The sequence below is a fragment of the Lupinus angustifolius genome, chromosome LG09 (assembly GCF_001865875.1).
Source record: "Lupinus angustifolius cultivar Tanjil chromosome LG09, LupAngTanjil_v1.0, whole genome shotgun sequence".
In the NCBI taxonomy this organism is placed as follows: Eukaryota; Viridiplantae; Streptophyta; class Magnoliopsida; order Fabales; family Fabaceae; genus Lupinus; species Lupinus angustifolius.
Window position 1 is genome coordinate 16,614,194 of NC_032017.1, and position 20,852 is coordinate 16,635,045.

Below are 20,852 nucleotides of genomic sequence, written 5' to 3' on the forward strand. Positions count from 1 at the left end.
TATTACCAAATGTATTCTTTCATCTTTTTTTGGTAAGAAACCATTCTTTTTTAGGATAAGTGTTGCTCACAATAATTGAACCATTGACATTTTGATCTTTTGAAAATCTAGTAGAGTCTTACACCACTAAACCAACATCTTGATCTGGTTGATAAATGTTGTTAATATGAACAATAAAGAAAATATTACTAGCATGGGACTTAAATGGTTGAAGATGAATAGAGGGTCTAAATGCACAAGTTGGAAACATGAAGGACTAAAAATAAACTAGAAGGACTAAAAATCTAAAATCACACTTGTTATATTGAATGAGAAGATGTAAATATTCCCAAATTTTTTGATTAACTTTTGACTGCATATCCATGTTGCTTTTGCCTAGAGAATGTGTATAATTCTAATGACAACTGTTTTGGGGGAGTATGCTAAAACCAACAACTTTGCATAGTTAGTACCAATAAACATAAGAAAACATTAGTAGAAGTCTAACAAACATAGTGGATATATTGAACTAAGAACATGATCACAAGTCACAATCTGGCCATTTTGGATGCCCCACTAATACGTTAAGCCAAGTTTTCTTCACATCTATTCAATTTGAGGAGGAAATTAGTTGGACCATTTTGCTTTCTTATTTATTGAATTTGAATATGTAATTTGGATAGATAAGAGTCGTTAGAGTAATTTAGAATTGAATACATTATTGGTTTATAATTCATGAATCAACTTATATGAGGAATGAGGTGTTGTCAAAATGAATCTAGGTCCTTCCTCTCTCAGAACATTTCAAGCATAGCATTAACTAACTCAGAAGTTTCCTGGAAACATTTTTTGTCTCTTATATTAAAAAAATAAAATTAATTGCTGTTAATTTAACTCAGAAAACTTATGAACATTTATAGGTGAAGAAGATGGTGCTGGTGATTTTGAACGAATATAATTTAGCTTATATTTGTCCAGGACTAAGGCTTGGTTCTTGATATAAGGTTGTAATAATTCTGAAACAAGGAATATGTATAAAGTGTATGGGTAGGGCGGGTTGTAAATTATATTTAATAAATTTTGTAAAGTTGTATCAATGAAATAAAAAATTAGGGAAGTGTGAAAACTATATAACAAACAGAGCCAGACTCATTTAACGGATTATAGACTAGTTCATGGTTGAATGCATATATTAGTTGTAATCAATTTTGTACTAAACCATGTTCTAATTCAATAAAATTATAATACTTAATTTTGAGTAGTTGAAAATATATATGTTAATTTTTATTAAGTGTCAAATTTTATTAGAATAAAACAGAATTAGGAATATGTTTTTGGATTAAATAATCCTCATTGTTAATGGTTGTGACTTTTTATTTTGAAATTGGTTGTGGGTGATGTTAGTGTTACTTGTGCACTAGTGATTATTTTCATTTAACAAAAATGATAAATTCTCCATTAAAATTATTTTATAAATCCTTCTCCATGTATGTAAAAATAATATGTATCATCAGAAAAAAAGCATAAAAATTTATATGCCTCTGTAGAAGTAAGTATCATTACTCTTCTCACATGTACAAAAATATTACTAACACAAGAATAACATGGACCCATTTCTGTGTAACCCATAGGTCAAAATGATAATTTGTTTAAAAAGAAAATCAATATAATTTTACAAATTTTTTATACACAATAAAAAAAACTAAATATACGTATCATATTTTACTTATTATTAATTAGTTTGTAAGTGATATATGTCAGTTTTTTTATACTTTTGGGTAAGAAATTAATCTATTTTGATGTGTGATTGTCTCTTCTAACAAATATTGCACGCAAGAATCGAACCTTGATATTTTGATGATCTTATGGATCTAGTAGGACCTTATACCACTAGACCAATATCTTGTTAGTAGAAATACATTAGTTTTTTGTACTACCAAAAGTATCTCTCACATTTTGAATAAGGAATTAATTCATTTTAGGGTTTGTGACTATAGAAAGCAAATCCTTATTGTTTTGACTATCTTAAAGATCTAGCCAATCTTATATCATTAGAAGAACATCTTCACTTATGTTAGTTTTTATAGTATAAACAAATTTGTATTATTTTAAAAATTGAAATAATGATGACGCCATGAGGGAACATGAGTAAGTGGTGAGTCGTGTCCTTATCATTTGTTAGTCACTGCCCATTGTTAATATTATTATTAAATTAAGAGAGACCGCTCCATTTTCTAACGTAACGGTATCTTTGGAACCAACGTTCCAGGAAGAACCCTCCTCCTCCTTTTTTTTTCCGAAATCTATTAATAATATAATAAAAAAAACTCCTTCATGCTACATGTCACATCATCATCATATGTTTTCTCTTCATGTCACATGTCACATTCTCTTCACATTTTTTCATCTTAAAATGTAAAAAACTCCTTCATGCCACATGTCACATCATCCTCACATGTTTTCTCTTCATGCCACATATCACATTCTCCTCACATTTTCGCTTCTTAAAATGTTCTAAGTTATTAAAAAAAAACTCATTCATGTCATATGTTATTACTATATACATTTCCACACTATCCTTACTTTTTATATATTTTATATGTTAACAATTTTTAGCAATTGGTCTATGTTGCCACCCCACCAAAATTGAGTGTTTACTGTACCTATGTTTTGTTATGTTAAAATATAGTAAACATTGAGCATTAGATGAGATTGAAATCATTTTTCACATCCAAACTATTTCTTTATACTAAGGTATGTATATTATTTAACGTTTACTATTAATATAAGAATAATTGCATTGTTACACCTCATCAATGTTTTGTAACACTTTTCCAATTAAATTTTAATATTTCAGATTCTTTGAATTTTAACTTTTCTCAATTATAATTGAAAAATCAAATTCCAAAATTGAAGTTTTTTATAACTTTTAAATATATTTTTAATAAAAAAACTCATTTAGTATAATGAATTGATTTCCATTTTTTCATTAAAAAAATGGTATTTAAAATTGAAAAAATTATTTCATTTTCTATAAATTTTAAATTATTTATTTTAATAAAAATAATATGATATCATGTTTCAGACTTTCACTTTGTTATTTCCATTAGAAAATTCAAATTAAAAATTGTCATTTCTTTTTCTTATTTGATTGAATATGCAAATACATAGGTAAGATGTGTATTCTTAATAATGTGAATATATGAGTAACATGTGTGTTTTAACTATGTGAATGCATGAGTAACATGTCTTTTCTTAGTAATGCGAATGTACAAGTAACATGTGTGTTTTTAGTCATGCGAATGCACGGATCACATGTGTGTTCTTAACAATACGAATGCACAAGTAAGATATGTTTCTTAACCATATAAATTTACATGTAATATGTGTTATTAATCTTGCAGCAAAGAAGTATTGTCCCATGCATCGCTGATGCACGGGTATCTTGTAGTTAAATAAAAGAAAAAACTCTGCTAATAACATACAAAAACTGACACGTGGATTAATTAATACGCGTAAATTAATAATAATCCGTGTGAAAGAATAAGAAAACATAAAATTCCCGTGTGATACGTATTCTTATGGTATAAACATACTCATTTTCTTCAGTTATAAGCAATGTACGAGTAGCGCTACGTATACATAGACCAAGCAGCTACACCCACGTATCCTTATTCCTTGGTCAAAGTCAACTATCTCTTTTTCCCCAAGTGTTCAAATTGAAAACTCTTCCTTCCACTCATATCCTAATTTTCCTCATTTCTGATTATCTTCTTTTTCTTCTCCAGGGGTAAGAATCTGTTCCCTCTTATGACTTAATAGTATTTGATTTTTACCCGTATGTGATGTGATGCGAATTCGAAATCTTTGGTATTATTTTGATCGATTCTTGTAATTGGGGGAAAATCTGAACTAGGGCAATTGGGGGTCTGTTTTTTGTTTCTCTCGCAAATTTTCATTCAAAGGATTGTTCCTCTTTGTGAAAGTTTACCCTTTGAGATTATTTGTTCATCTGGGTAGGTTTGTTATCAGCCAGTAGATCTAATTGTACAAATTATATGGCTACCTTGTTGTGAAAATTTGTTCGGAGTTGAGGGTTCAAAGCCTCAAGCTTCATTAGTTTTTTTCTTTCAATTTCATTATTCAATAGTGTAAAAATGTCATCTGCTGGTTTAAGCACTCTTAGCCCCGTTCCAAGGGAGCCCTTGTTGTTTCCAAATGGATTTCATACTCCACTTCACTTGGATTTGGATTATGAATCCATTTTCATATACCTCTCCTTCTCGGGGTCATTGACTCCGATGCGTGTTCTACCTTGTGATACCATTGAGTCAGTAAAACTCAAAATCAAAAGGAGTGAGGGGCTTCCTTCATTAACAAACAAGCAAAAATTGGTATGCGGTGGACGAGAGCTAGCACGGAGCAATTCTCTGCTCAAGGACTATGGGGTTACAGAAGGGAATGTTTTGCATTTGGTTATCAGGCCTACGGATCTTCAGACCATCAATGTGAGAACTTCTTGCGGGAAGGAGTTTTCGTTTCAGGTGGAAAGATGTAGGGATGTTGGGTATGTCAAGCAACAAATTGCGGAAAAGGAAAAGCGGTTTGCTGATTTTGAACAGCAGGAAGTTGTGTGTAATGGGGAACTTCTTGAGGACCAGTGGCTTATTGATGATATCTGCAGCAAACATAATGATGTAGTGATACATCTTTTTGTTAGAGAGAAATATGCAGAAGTTAAGACAGGAATGGATGAGTTGTCTATTGTGGCTACAGGGTTGAATGATAGGAAAAATAATGATGTTGATGGAGACAATTATCGGAGAAAATATGATGCCAGTAAAGAAGATACAAGGGAATATGAACCGGTAGAGCAAATTGTGCCAAGAAAATCTCTTCATAGGAATATTCTCTTGGAGCCAGTTATTGTTAACCCCAAAGTTGAATTAGCTCCAGAGATTTGGAATATGATAAACTCTTCATATGATGGACTGGATAGTGGAAAATATCCCATCAGATCTGCAGAGGGTACGGGAGGAGCTTACTTTATGCTTGATTCCACGGGGCAAAAGTGTGTATCCATTTTTAAGCCTATTGATGAAGAGCCAATGGCTGTGAATAACCCTAGAGGTTTGCCTTTGTCATTAGATGGTGAAGGCTTGAAAAAGGGTACAAGAGTTGGCCAAGGAGCATTCAGGGAGGTTGCAGCATATATTTTGGACCACCCAATCAGTGGATGTCGTTCATTATTTGGTGATGAGAAAGGCTTTGCTGGGGTTCCCCCAACTGCTATGGTTAAGTGCTTGCATAAAGGATTTGACCATCCAGATAACTTCACTGCTAAGATCGGTTCCTTGCAATTGTTCATGGAGAACAGTGGAAGTTGTGAGGATATGGGCCCTGGGGCTTTCCCAGTGAACGAAGTTCATAAAATTACCGTGTTGGACCTGAGACTGGCGAATGCCGATAGGCATGCTGGGAATATTTTGATCAGCAAAGAGGAGGAAAATGATCAGGCTGTTCTGATTCCAATTGACCATGGCTACTGCTTGCCCACGAGTGTAAGCAACTTACTTTTATTACTGTTAAGTCATCCTCTTTTAAATGGCCTGTTGACACTTTGATATTTTAATTTCTTTAGCTTACCTGTATCCGATTTTTCCCACCTTTTTTGAATTGTTATTGTTCTCTTGATGTGAAGGGTAAAGTTTGATTTTATCCTTCTTGGTTATGAGTGGTAGACGCTTGCATTACAGAATATCGATAGTTCCCGTTGGTTTTTCCTTGAATCTTGATTAAACCTTAAACCTTTGTGCGTTTTTATTTTCTGTTCCAACAGTTTGAAGATTGCACCTTTGAATGGCTTTATTGGCCTCAAGCTCGCCAACCATACTCCCCAGAGACTATTGACTATATAAAATCACTGGATGCTGAAGAAGATATTGCACTTTTAAAGTTTCACGGATGGGATCTGCCAGTTGAATGCGCCCGCACTCTGCAAATCTCAACCATGCTTCTGAAGAAAGGAGTGGATAGAGGGATGACCCCCTTTGCCATTGGAAGCCTGATGTGCAGAGAATCCTTGAACAAAGACTCAGTGATTGAGGGCATTGTCCAAGAAGCACTGGATTCTGTTCTTCCTGGCACAAGTGAAGCTACATTTCTCGATGCCGTTTCCTACATCATGGAACAGCGCCTTGATGAGATTGTCAATTCCACCTCTTAATTGAAATTGAGTTCTGCTATAGAAGTTGGTATATAAATGTCTGTATACAAGTGTTGTAGTATATATCTGTCACTCCAAGATTACTGTTGTTTCATTCTTTTACAGTCATAAGTCCCTTTTTCTTGATTTGTTGTAGTTTTCTTACATTTCAGAATACTTTCACCAAGCTTTGATTTCCCTCTTAACCTTGAATTCCCTTAATGGTATAAATTCTTGACCTTTTTTATTGTAGTTTAATATCCTTATGTTTTAGTGACCATTTGGTGTAATTCTTTATTGAAGTAAAATGAGGCATGTGAGAATTGTGAGGTGTGTTCAGTTCTTGGATGCAACAAATTTAGAGATGGTTATTTTCTATCCTTTTTCCTTATTACTCATTTTATTGCAAATTTATAGTCTGTTTGATTTATGAAAATGTTTCTTGTTTCTTATTTTCAAAGATTTGTATTCTTTTTTATAATCAAGAAACAGTGTGAAAAGAAAGTGGCCTACTTGTAATTATTAATGAAATTGGAAAATGAAACATCAAACATGAAACACCTTCTTAAAAAAGATACATAAAGAAACTTATTTATTGGGAGAGATAATCACACAACTCAAAAATGAATTAATTCTTTACCAATAAGTAAAGATACCCTTGGTTACACAAAAAAAACACCTTCACATATAAAAATTGCCCTTGGGTTTTCTTTTCAAACAAATGCTCTATTTGCTTTGGCAAACATTTTACAAGGTACTTCTACACAATACATTATTATAGTAGCTATGCAAAATAATTAATACTTCTTTTGTGTGCAGCTGGCTCATATTGATGCTGCTTGGAACAATTGTGTAGTGCGTGGATTAAGGCAAGGACAACTGGCACTATTCCATGGCAGTGACAAAGCAACCAATAAAATATGGGAAAATAGGTTGTGTGCAATTTTGACTCTAGAATAATTAGTACTTCAAAAATGTGCACGACTCAATTGTTAAAGTCAGAGCAAGTGGTTGTAAGATAAAATTTGTCCATCTCCACAATGAAATAGTACCTTCCTAGTAAGCACTATAGATAATTGTCAACTTAATTATCGAAAAGTTATGTATAATATTCAGTTGAGAAAAGTAGGACAAGGAATTAGATACTATTTCACATTGCGATGCCTTTTTGGCAACTCAAACAGAATACAGGAAACAAAGTCAAAGAATGACAACTTCGGTTTAGATAATTGGTTCTTGGCATCTTCAGTGCCATTGAACCAAAAAAAAAAGCAAAATCATATGTGTAAAATAAATAGAAAAGCCCTACTTTTTACTTTTCCTATTGAGAAAATTTCAGTATGCCATCAACATCATTTGTCTAGGTAGACCTAGAGTAACGCTAATATAATACAAAAAACTCTGATTTGAGTGCAGGAGCATAAAAACTACAAGTTTGAAGAAAGATACTCATGCGGGCATGACGTGATTTTCTTCAACAGTTTAACCCTGCAAACTTCTGATCATATATACAGATCATGTCCATCACATGCCGAGTAAATCCAGCCAATAACTTAATGCTGACAAGGCCACAGACCGAATTCCCCGTATCAATAGCGTGAAATAAGCAGGTGTTCAATGAGCAAAAAAAAAATAAATCTCCTGCTTTAAAGAAGTACATGTATGGCTGTCTTCAACAGAAGAGGTAGATGACTATCACTGCCTTTAAATGGTTACATTGTCAAAGGTTTTAGGAGTCATCATCATGCCTTTCTGGGTTTCCTTGGTTTCTTCATCTTCTTTCGGTTTAACCTTTCATTGAGACAAACAAAATCAATAAATGGAGGATACACATAAAATGATAAATAAAAATCGACAAACCTAAACTTCTAAGTAATGTGTTGCCACTCAAGATTATATCCCACTGCAGACTGAACTACACATAAAATGATTACCTCTTGGTGGTGCTTTCATTAAAACCGAATACACCCTTCATTATTGAGTTTATATCCACAGATCGCTCTTTCATAATCATATCATGGTAGATTTTGCTGCCAATCTCTGTAATTTGTTCCTCCACTTCTTCTAGCGTCTGGTCTATGTTGAGCTGAAGTTCACCTTTCTTGATGACCGTAACACCAAAATCATTTGCTTTTGCTTCTCGAAAAGCATCCTATAACATGTAAATAGAAGTTCAGAAAACATCCCAAACTGGAATGAAAAAATATCATTAAACAACAAAGATGTCCTAGCTGACCGAATAAATGGAGATTTAAAAGGCAGGGTTGCTTATGTGTCGTACCAATAAAACCTCATCATGACATGACACGGGAAATGGAGCAATTAACACTGGTGAGAATGCACAACTAAATACCTTAGGAGGGCGTGCAACAACAAAAGCATTGCCATTTCCAAGCATTTCCATATGTGCTTGAATTATATAACAAAGATTTTTGCAGTCACCGGCATCTTGGAAAGCAATCACGTGGTATGGCTTCGGTTCCAATTCAAGATCTGTAGCCATCTCCAATGAATAAAATCCTACTCTTTCTTCTCCATCTTCGATTGTGTACAATTCAATGCACTGACATTAAATAAACAAATTATTTCAGCATCAACAGGTAAAAGTAGCTCTGATCTAGCAAAACTATCATTCAATGACATAACATTGATATTCTATCCTTAATTTCATGTTTGCCGGAGACTAGTAGAAACGAAGAATACAATTTATGTACATACCAGTATATGTGGAAGATCTAACCACCATAAGTAGTCTTCTTCTTTATCATCTGCATATTCACGATACTTACTAACTACTGCTTGTGGACCAAACAATTCCATCTCTCTTTTAACCTTGTTGAGTTTCTTTTCCACGAAACTCTTATTCTTATCAGGTAATTTCTTCATCAGATCAGCTGCTTCCTCTGTTTCTTTTTCAGTGATCCAGCGATCCAAATCCTTCCCAATATCCTTCATTGTGGACTTAATTTCTGGATCCGTCTCTGCATTGTAAGATTGCAAAAAACCCTCGGACCATTTCTTTGTGTGCTGCCAATATTCCTTCCCTGATTTTTTGCCAGCTTTAACAGACCCATCACTTCCTTCAATAACAGTCTTTGGATTTTTCACCTTCTTCATGGGTGCTTTAGAACCATCAACCTTTTCTTGTGAAGAGGAAACAGTTGGTTTTTCAGCAAAGCCATTTTCATCCTTCTTTATTGGGTTCGTGTTTCTGGTGGAAATTGTTTTTCTTTGTTCCAGGAATTCATTTAGAAATTCAGGAATTTTCTCTGCAGGGGGCCCTTTCCAGCGTGGTATGATTTTCTCTGGTGTATCATATAGACTAATGCCATCTACAGGAATTAAAGACAACTATTAGCATGAAAATTCCAAGATAACGCTAGCTAGTGTATCTTACGAATTAAATACTACATACAAAATAACTTTGTAAGAAATCCAGGAACACGCAAACAATGTTTTCATGTTCATGTACTGCCAAAAAAACAAGAAATGAAGAGTTGATCAAATTATCTAAAGCATATAATTTTAAAAAACAAGCAATACCCGCGCCATAATCAAGATTTTCGATATTTGAATGGAGCCATTCATGGATGTGAGAAAGTTTTTTATTTTCTTTCTCCACTTTTTTCTCAAGGCCTCTGAAGAATGCATCTTTATCTTCAGCATTAATCAAATCAAACGGGTCCCTTCCAGACAGTTCATTCTCGCGGACTCGAAAGACAATGTCTGTAAGATGATCGTCCTGCATCCAGTCTAATTCTCCACCATCTTCATCAAATCCGGATTCCATCTCCGTAGGTATATCTAAAGGTTGATCAACTCTCTCTTTTGCAGCCATGTAGTTATTTCTAAATCCAGCTCGCATTTGCTTAATTATGGGCTCAACCTCATGGAAGTTCTTCTCCAGCCAATTTTCTGTCTTTCCAGATAGCTTTGTCTCCATACTACTGACACCATTAACTTTATGGTCTAAAGTGGCCTCAAACTTTTGAAGGTCTTCCACTCCAGGTTCAGCACCTGAGTCTTTGAAGTAGTCATCCTTTGATGGTAAAAATTCCTTATCCTTCTGATTAGAATCTTCATTAGGATTTATGGAAGGCTTAGAATCTGATATTCCATTTAAAGCATCACTTTGTTGTTGCTTACTTAAGGGTTCAATTTCATGGGAGTTTTTTTCTAGACAACTTTCTGTCTTTACAGATAGCCTTGTATCTGCACTAATGCCATTAACTTCATGATCTAAAGTGGTCTCAGACTTTTGAAGGTCTCCTAGTCCAGTTTCAACAGCAGAGTCTCTGACATAGCCATTCTTTTCTGGGCTAAATTCCTTATCCTTTTGATGAGGATCTTCAAAAGCATTTATCGTGGGCTTAGAATCTGATATTCCGTTTGAAGCACCATTTCTAGACAGAACAGCATCCATCTCCAAATTTTGGCACTTTCGATCATTAAAATCAATTTCACTAGAAGACCTCAAATCAGCAATGTTTTCATTCACAAGTTCAATTTTTGATTCTATGTCAGGATCTTGTTTGTCATGTTTCTTTGAAAGATAATGCCTAGCTTCCTTAACGGATCGTATGATCCTTGGTTTGTTGTTCACGGAACTTTCATTTATAGAGGAACCACTAATAGGAGTTTCTGAGGGATGGTTGTATTCTCTATCCTTCAGGTGCACACTACTTTCAGTAAATTCGATGTCCTGTTTATTAATTTCGTTATCACCTGGAACTATGACATTCGAAGCATGCAAATTGCATTCATCGGTAGGATTCACCTCAGGCAGGGTTGAACTATGTATATCCTTAATGACATCAACAGATGTTGTTTGCAGAGTTGAATTACAATCCTTTGTTTTCCTTTCAACTTCATTTTGATGGTTGCTTAAACTTTTATGTTGTTCACCATTCATTTTTATGACTTCCATCTCATTGGATAATTCCTCAATCCCAGGGTCATCCATTTCCGTATCACTACTAACATGAGAACAATCTATTCCCTCAATTTTACGTGCTTCCCTAGCCATTTCTCTGATTTCTTGAACTTTAAAGTCCATATCCATTGGTCGATTCCCCCCTTTAGCAGATGAACCCTGTACAACAAGTTTATCTGCAGAAGCCTTAGCTTTTATAATACTGTTCATAAGTTGTTCCTTATCTAAATTAGGCTTTTTCATGTCTATCACCAATGACTCCGAAACTTCAGGAATAACTTCAACCGCACCCTTGACCAACATCTCTTTCTCCTTCCTTGCCTTTATCTTCCTCCTCATCATTTCTTTCTCCTTTTCCGTGTGCTCCACCTCCTTATCTCCAAAACTAAACAAATTCTTCGCTGCCCACAGGACAACCAAGACAAACAACACCCTGCTTCCAACTCCCTTAACCTTCGGGAGAAATCCTGGTTGAACGACGAAACCACGAATACCCTTAACAAAATCACCCTTCCCCTCCTCACCTTGAACCACAAAATTAGCCACAGAACTATTCCTAGCAATCACATTATTACCATTCTCCATCTCCCTAGCCATGTTCTTTGCATACAAAATCTTATTACTCACTTCGGGGAAATCATCAATCACTTCTCTCAAAACCCGGCTTCTTCTTAAAATCTCTTCTTCATCTACTAAGACCCTTTGGACATTTCCAAAAGAATCCTGATAAACAGTGAATATAGGACCAGACCCTATCCCCCAATACTCAATATCCTTCTTATACTGCTCAAGCCAATTCTCTAATTTATTCAACAAAACAGACTCACCCAAAAGCTTGGGTTCTGTTTTTTCTTCTATTTCAACCTTTTCAACTACATTGTCAACAATTGAAGATGGGTTTTGGATTTCAACTTGATTGGGGCGTACCTGGTTATGATCATGAAGAAGCTTCTTCCTTAAAGAGTTGCGGCGATTGGTGGGTCGTCCAAAATGGGCTAAAGTTTGAAACTTTACGGTGGTGGAGGTTGATAAGTAGCGTGGGAACGTGTTTCTTTGAAATCTGAAGGTGGGTTTGTGAGGGTAAGATGGGAATTTCGGGTGGAGAGTTTTGGGGTGGCAGAAAAAGTTGAAGGGGGTGGTTGAAACATTGAGAATGTGCATCATGGATGAACAAGGTACGATGTGAACATAGCTGAATGAAGAGGTTTTGGGGTTAACATTCGAGTGTCAGAAAGACATGATAACACGCACCACGGCGTCGTTTAATGTTGCCAATCTGCAAGTGAAGTGGTGGTGTAAGTGGACAATATTTTAATTAACTGATATTTGATTTATTTTCTAATATATGGTTTCAGTTTGAATAAACATTTAAATGAGTTCACTATAAAAGAAGTGTGATTTTCAATTAATTTTTGAAATTGGACTCAATCACTTTATATGGAAGGAAAATGAGTATTAAGAAAATCTAAGTAACAAATACTAATATTTATTTTAGATTACACTAATTTGTTTTATATTTATGATGATGTCGTTTGATACTCATAATTGATATCATATAGTAAGATTAAGACGTGTATGTAGTAAGATTAAGACTTGTTGTAACTTGTAATTGTACTTTATTTTACATTACAATATTGGTTTAGGATAAGTGAGAATCTTGTGTTATCAAGCATTTGGAAATGCCACTAGTGAGATTACTTTGTTCATAACTTTGGTCTTTTGTGATAACTGATAACCAAGGTATGGAAATTGATTACCATCTCACCAATCACTTTCTCACTCTTCCTTCTTATATCTTTTTTCCTTGCATCTTTTTACCTCCTTAAATATTCGAAGTGATATAATGGAAGGAAAACTCAGGCAGCAAATAGCACAGTATTTCAAAATGGTTGGAAAGAATGATAATACAAGTATTCTATAGAAAGCATGTAGATAAACAAAAACCAAAAAAATCCATTTATCAATGCCAAATTTAAGCACTTTTAAGAGAAAAACTGTTCCAAGAATTTCACATACACGTAGTAGGACCAAAGACTTGACAAGTATCTTGGTTACAACTGCAGAAAAGGGAGTTCAACTTCTTATTTTGTAAGTTGAAAACTCCATTACCATTCACCAGCCATAAATACTTTCCAAAATTATCAACAAGCAATCTAGCTACACAGGTTTGGTATGCACACACCACCTTCAGGGTTTTGTTGTTCTTTCCATATCCTTCCTGTTACTCTTAGCTTCAACTCTTTCTTATCAACCCCCGAGAAGAAAAGCGCCATGTTACGATATACAATGAGGCCATCATGACTGTCTCTAACTTTCTTATGGCTATCTCTGATGCTTCTTGGACTGCCCTCGTAAGTTAATTTACGCCCATTTCCTCCTACCTCCAAGCTGTAACCATAGGTTCGCGCCTCTCTTTCATCACCCATGAAACGGAGGAATGCCATGTAAACCGGAGCCGTACCAATCTGGAAGGCTTCAAAATGAAGACAAAAATACTGACCAAAACAGTGGAAGACCTAACAGAAACAATGAAACAGTTATAAATAAGAAATCAACAATAGTGTTTCTTATACATGTCAGAACAAGACGAAACAAAAGATATGGGTTATATTCTGTGATTGGTGTATTCTGTAAACAGAACAGTGCATCATGTTCTATACTGTCCGACCCGGTTATGTCCTGGCACCAAATGCTAATATGTGCAATTTATAACTGTTCTTTTATGAAAGGGAGGTAGAGGTAGATCATGCTAAGGAGAGGAAGCTTTGGCATTTGTTGGTTGCTTAAAACAGTTAAGCTTATATAGTTTTACTGTCTCTCTAGTCTCAGACAATTTTCGTTCCTTCTCTTCTCCCGTGTATCATTCAGAGAACAATATACTTACAGTTAGCATCCATGTAGCATTTTCTACTTCCATGGGATTAGACTTGACATAGCGATGGTTAAAAGTGCATCCAGAATGCATATCAACCCTGTGGTCATCCCTTAAATGAGTAACAAGGTATGGAATATCCCCAACAACAGAGCAGTCTGACCCAGTGTAGGGGCAGTTGTAAGGTCTGAAGTTGCAAATGGACTCATGTTTGAGTTTGCTGTAATAGGGAAATATCTCTGGACACCCAAGAGAGCTGTATCTGCAAGGTAGTTCGAGTGATTCTGCTATCTTCTCTAATGCCAGACACCTTATATCGCCGAGTTCCTGTCTACAAGTTGGGCACCTGTTGTTTACCCTTGTCTTACAAGTTGAACAAAGGGTATGTCCATTGTGGCACTGCGGGAAAAAAAGAATTGGTTTGAGATTTGAGAATTAGTCACTGTATTATAGGCATCACTACACAAATTTATCTACTTACCAGTATTCCTATGAGGACAAGAAACTTGATATCTAAAATGTTCCTCACAAAAATAAAGATAAAATCTGTCATGAATCATGATGCAATCACTTGTGAAATAAAATTAAGCACAAGTTAAGCCTGAAATTAAAGAAATCATTAGATTTGGTCGAACTCCTAAGTCCTAACCATATTCTTTAACATTCTATATTTCTTTTGTCGTATCTCCATGTCGGTTTTGTGCCTTATCCATCTTTCCCTGGATAGCGTACTTAGGTACCATGGCTGCAAGTAACATGCTTTTCTTTTAGTCCTGTAAGATTTTTAATATCCTTATATAATAAACCATCCTATTTAGAATACCACTCAATAGATTCCTCTCGTAACCATGGACTGAGTATCCATTGCCATGATAACTTAAACTAAGTTCCTGGTTGATCTACAGAGGTTGATTGAAGCCCTCAAGGGAATAATCATAAGTTATATAGCCTTTGAACTAAATTTTTCCTTAATTCTGAATTGCATCATGCAAAGGTCCTGCATTGTAAAAAAAAATGCCTTCTTTGAGCTATTTTTCTGCAAGACATCCCATACAATATTGTCACTGCAGTACAGCACCAAGTTTGGGATGGATTGGTGTGGTTCCTCTACGCCTACGAACCACAATATCAAACCATGAATGAAGAAAGATATGAGATAAAAAAATATTGACATTCATCATGAGACCTTAATTCTTGACCAGAAGGGACACCAAAGACCTTTGTATGGCCCTTGGATAGATAGAGAAGGGGTTTACAGAGTCACTACCCACACCATACCTTTGCCCTACCACACACTGGTATGAAGAGGATGGGGTAATAACTATATTCATTGAAGCCATTTAAATTGTCTCATCCAACAGAATGGTGTTATCCAAGTAGAGCATCACACCCTGGGTTAACAAAATCATATTGTATATTATTTTTCACACTCATACCAAAACCACCAACAGAAGCACAAATGACAATTGTTGGAAGCACCATGGAGCAACCCTTTACACCGACACACCTTTTACTTTGCAAAGCAATCTAAACATGAGTTAGCTTGAACAAAATGAGGCTCTAAAATTGAATGAAGCTAATGGCACAAAGCATTCTTATAGCAGTGCCAATAGAAAAGGACTAGATGAACAAGAAAAATAGCTCTACTCAAACTTTGCTCCATCCAATGTATCCCTGATTATATCACTCTACATCTTTACCTTATGTAAACATGAACAAAGATGAGAAGGAACCCCTGTAAAGTTCAAGTACTCTTATTTCCCCTATAATATTCAAACTTGCCCAAATCATTCAAACTAAAATGCCACCAAACCTAAGATCCATGGAACAAAACCCAACCCATAATTCCTAAACTAAATTGCACACTTCAAAAGCAATCATCATACCTTAAAAAACAAAGAAACAAGGTACCAACAGGCAACAGGTCAACATAGATTAAGAACAAAATTGGAGAAACCAACCCAACCCATGAAGTAAAATTGAAAAAAGCACATACCTGATGGATTGGAGGGTACATTGAATTGGTGCAAACAGGGCATTCAAGAAGCTCATGGACACTAGTAGCAGTGGGTCCATTACTATGAAGCTTGGTAGCGATTGAAGAAAACTGATGTGGATTCTCAGCTTCATCCATCATGATCAATGAAGATAGACTTTTATCAACGCTACCTGATTCCATTCCCTCTTTCCTTTTCAGCTAAAAAGACAACAACAAAGGATAAGACACACCAAACACAATCCTATAACCATAGATGCATCAGAAAAAAGAAGAGTGATGTGGAATGGAATGTTGTGAGTTCATGTTCGTCTGGGTATGATTCCTTTGTGTAAGTTTTAACACAAAAGAGCAAAAAGGATCGGTTTTTATTGTGTTGTTATCAGAAACCAAAGAAATAAAAAAAACGTTTTTTTTTTATGTTTCTCACCTTGTTCTCAGACAACTAATGACCCTTTGATCAAAATCAACGTCTCTCAGCATTTCACCAAAAACACACAGAGACAGAAGAAGAAATGCAAGTGGGAAGATTCAGATAGAATGCATATAAAAAAAATATGAAGCAAAAGTAAACAAGGAGATTTTCTTATCATTATCAATTGTATGGAAGAAAATAAATGGTCCATGAATAGTATAAAATTGAGGTTAAATATTTTTTCTATAATAATTTTGATTTTGGTATTTATATATAAACGAAATTAGTTTATCATTCTCTATAAAAATAGTACCTTCTATGGAAATTTGTTATTTTATGTACTAATATCACTTATGGTATATTTGATAATGTATTGTAGACTTCCTTTAATTACTTAGCACTAATGAAAAAGAACTTAATATCAACATTTAAAGTATTATTTTAGATTTTGGAAAGATATAAAACCAAATGTTTTTATGTGAGAACCAAAATCAAAATCTAAAATTAAGGAGAATGCATTAGGGAAAATTCAAATGTTTTCTATGTAAACGTTGGATTTGATACATGTGACACTTATAAATATATGGAAGTGAATTTAAATATTATCCTAGTTTTTTATCAATAAGAATACATTAGGTTTAAGTAGTAAAGCAATAAGTAATGAAATTCTCACAAAAATTACCTAACTTAACCAAACAACTCAACGTGCTAATTATGTGGTTGTTATACTTTATAATTCTACCATGTGGAGAGAGATTTGGTGGCATCTCATGATGTGAACAACCATTAATGGATGAAAATTTTATTCGGTTGATGGCCCTATAATCCCACTATATATCCCCATCATTGTTGGATTAAAAAATAGTTTCGTTTTCTTTGAGCTGGAGAAGGGTCCAGTATGCAAAACTTTATGCATGCATGCGAAGGTGCCTTCTTTGAAAAAAGTTCTTATTTTTTTAAGTGTATAATTTACTTTATTATAGTTATTCATTCAAAAATGTACCCTTCTAATAAGAAATTAAAGTATAATGCATTCTTTTGACAAATTTTAATGAGATTTTTTAGTATAAGAAAATGAGAGATTTTACTTTCGGTTGAAGTGGTTGTTCTTGAAGGAGAAAACCAAACATAAAGGTTATGTTTTTTTCCATAGATAGTGACTTGTGTAACTGATCATGTCTTATTGTTACTTTACATTAGGAAACTACTATAAACTTATAAATTTTTGTCTCATGATTTATGTCATTTATTATATTATAAGTGGTGATTGTTCAAAAAATATTTATAAATTAAATTTTAATTTAAATATATTTTTATAACCAATCACAAATTCATGGTACATGAAGTAATACACATCGTGAGACAATATATGTATACCCTAAAATGTTTCCAAAAATATGTATTTTCCCTAATCAATTAAATTCCACCAAATAATATAAAAACATTAATTTATATTTTTATATTTAGCATAGATTTAGGGCCACTCTTGATAGGGAAAGATGTTATGTTTACTTCTACTTTAAGATTTACACTTGTTAGTGAGATGATAAATTCATTATAATTATCTTCACGTGATCATGATTTTTTTTTCTTCACGTTCTCTAAACGTCTTCATTATACTTAATTTGTTTACGATTCCCTTTGGATTTTTCATGTGTCTTTTTATAAATACAAAAAATACTAACATAAACAAAACAATAGTTTAAATAAGATTGTTATTATGTTATCTCAAATCAGGATCTACATCAAATCAAATCAACTGTTACCTTTAAGATGTGGTACAAGTAATAGGATTCCTCCCTCCATAAGTTTTTTTTATTGTTGATGATATCTTCTTGAGAATTTGGCGGCTTCAGATGTGTCCATATATCATAAATATATCTTAAAAGGATATAATCTTTAATTCTAGTTTTTCTTATGATAATTTATCCATAATATACCGAGATATACTATTTTATATCATTTTTTAGGATTATGGATAATTTAGAAATAACTTTAATATTGAATGTCATAAAGACATTATTTTAGTTCTCTTATACACATCTAACATTAAGAATCATATCCAAACTTGATGGAGTTTGGACTCTTAATTTAAAGAGTTTAAAATATATGCATTGACAGTAAAATTTATACATGTTGGAGAAAGAAAGTGCCACTACACTTAGAAGAAGAAAACAGAATATGAAGGTGTGTTGCAGTAACAGAAGAGAAAGAATGAGAGTGAATTAAGTGTGGGTTAGTTAGAGATAAGAAGAAAAATGATTCAATGAATTACACTCCATGTATATTGATTATCAATCAATTGTTCAACAAGCTATTTATAGCAACTCAAGCATTAACTAACAAAACTGATTTTTGAATACTTTCCTAAAATAGAAACCAACTAACTACCCATTCTAACACTCCCCCTTAATTCTAAATCATTCATTACAAGCAAATCACACTCAGCAACTTCCTTAACATTATAAATCTTTCAACTTTGACAGATTTTGTCAAAATATCAGCAACTTGAAATTCAGTTTTACAATACTTCAAACAAATCTTCCCTTTCTCTACTTGACTTCTAAGAAAATGATACTTCCTCTCTATATGCTTGCTCTTTCCATGACCAACTGGATTCTTTGCCAAGTTAATTGTTGACTTGTTGTCAATAGCAAGTTCAACAATACTAGTAGAGAACTCAACCATAATGCTTGACAGACAGCATGACAAGCAGCAACATATTCAGCTTCACAAGTAGAGAGAGCAACAATTTCTTGCTTCTTTGAACACCAAGATATAGGAGAGCCACATAGCATGAACACATAGCCCATTGTACTCTTTCTCTCAACCAAATCACCAGACCAATCTGAATCAGAGTATGCAGAAAGTTGTAGCCTGCATTTTTCCCTCCATTTCTCTGTGTCCTTTGAGAAGAAGACACCATATTCAAGTGTACCATTAAGATATCTCAGGATTCTTTTGACTGCTACAAGGTGAGACTTCCTTGGATTGCTCATGAATCTACTAACCAAGCCAACACTAAATGAGATTTCAGGTCTGGTGTGACAAATGAATCTCAAGCATCCAACCATTTGCCTAAATTCTGTACAATCTGCAGCAGGCTCATTGCTATCTCTGTCCAGCTTCAAGTTTGGCTCTGCTGGTGTATCAGTTGAATTGCAGTTGGTCATATTGAACTTCTTCAAGACATCTTGAACATATTTCCTTTGATGCATAAACATTCCTCCATCAATCTGTTTGAATTCTATGCCCAGAAAGTAGGATAATCTCCCTAGATCAGACATTTCGAATTCAGATTTCAGGCCTTGCTTGATCAGTTCAACTCCATCTGAGTTGCTTCCACTTACTAGGAGATCATCTACATACAAGCAGATGATGAGAACATGATTACTGCTTGAGCATTTCACATAAACACCATGCTCTACTTCACATTTTCTGAACCCTGCTCTTAAGAAGAATGCATCAATTCTTCTATTCCAAGCTCTTGGAGCTTGCCTCAACCCATATAGGGCCTTCTTTAATCTGTAGACTTTGTGTTCACTGCCTCTTATCACAAATCCAGGAGGTTGTTTGATGTAGACTTTCTCATTCAGTGAACCATTTAAGAAGGCTGATTTAACATCAAGCTGCCACATCTCCCAATTGTTCTTTGTTGCCAATGCCACTATTAGTCTGATTGTTTCAATCCTGGCTACAGGTGCAAATACCTCAGAGAAATCAACACCTTCCCTTTGCATAAAGCCTTTTGCTACTAGCCTTGCTTTGTACTTGCCAACAGAGCCATCTGGATTGAGCTTAGTCTTGAACACCCACCTTACTGATATTGGTTTGTGATTCTCAGGGAGATGAACCAGTTCCCAAGTCTCATTCTTGACAATTGACTTCAATTCTTCATCCATAGCTTTCTTCCATACCTTGCTATTAAGTGCTTCATCAATTGATATTGGCTCAGTATCTGCAAAGAGAGCCAAGTATTGAACAAGTTCTCCTTCTTCTGTGAGGAGATTATCAGGTAGAATTTCACAATCCCTCAGTCTGGCTGGCAAGTTTCTCATCCTAGAGGGTCTACCTGCATCACTAGCACTTGTTCCAGTCTCTGAATGTGTGTCATCCTCATCCTGATTCATGAGCTCAGTAGGCATAAGATCAGTAGGATCCCACTCTAGTGGAACTTGAATTGTAGATGATGGTTTGGCTTGATTTTCAGCCCAGGTGCTTGCCTCATTGAAGTGTACATCTCTGCTGAACAAGACTTGATTGGTTTTAGGATTAAACAATTTGTAGGAACCTGTTGGATGGTATCCTACAAACATTAGCAGCTCACTTTTGTCATCCAATTTCCCCAATTTCCCTCTTTTCTGATCAGGAATGTGTCTATAACAGGCTGACCCAAAGATCCTGAAGTGAGTGATAGAGGGCTTCCTTCCTGACCATACTTCTTCTGGCACC

The 20,852-nt window shown here is 34.6% G+C and overlaps 3 protein-coding genes and 1 long non-coding RNA gene across 4 annotated transcripts; 1 reads left to right on the forward strand and 3 right to left on the reverse strand.

The window, feature by feature from the left end:
- On the forward strand, positions 3,601 to 6,430 carry LOC109357051 (phosphatidylinositol 4-kinase gamma 4-like). Its single transcript, XM_019600753.1, has 2 exons — positions 3,601 to 5,540; positions 5,819 to 6,430. The coding sequence occupies exons 1-2, from the start codon at positions 4,137 to 4,139 to the stop codon at positions 6,203 to 6,205; spliced, it is 1,791 nt and encodes a 596-aa protein (XP_019456298.1). The 5' UTR covers positions 3,601 to 4,136; the 3' UTR covers positions 6,206 to 6,430.
- Positions 6,313 to 6,580, reverse strand: LOC109357052. The gene is made up of 2 exons (XR_002108821.1): positions 6,463 to 6,580; positions 6,313 to 6,423 (listed from the first exon to the last, which is right to left on the reverse strand). It is a non-coding gene; the product is annotated as an uncharacterized LOC109357052 (long non-coding RNA).
- Positions 7,311 to 12,395, reverse strand: LOC109356989. Its single transcript, XM_019600662.1, has 5 exons — positions 9,728 to 12,395; positions 8,903 to 9,516; positions 8,538 to 8,747; positions 8,119 to 8,336; positions 7,311 to 7,975 (listed from the first exon to the last, which is right to left on the reverse strand). Exons 1-5 carry the CDS (start codon positions 12,279 to 12,281, stop codon positions 7,927 to 7,929), a joined length of 3,645 nt encoding a protein of 1,214 aa, XP_019456207.1. The 5' UTR covers positions 12,282 to 12,395; the 3' UTR covers positions 7,311 to 7,926.
- On the reverse strand, positions 13,070 to 16,557 carry LOC109357390 (E3 ubiquitin-protein ligase SINAT5-like). The gene is made up of 4 exons (XM_019601328.1): positions 16,416 to 16,557; positions 15,986 to 16,186; positions 14,002 to 14,388; positions 13,070 to 13,633 (listed from the first exon to the last, which is right to left on the reverse strand). Exons 2-4 carry the CDS (start codon positions 16,166 to 16,168, stop codon positions 13,271 to 13,273), a joined length of 933 nt encoding a protein of 310 aa, XP_019456873.1. The 5' UTR covers positions 16,169 to 16,186; positions 16,416 to 16,557; the 3' UTR covers positions 13,070 to 13,270.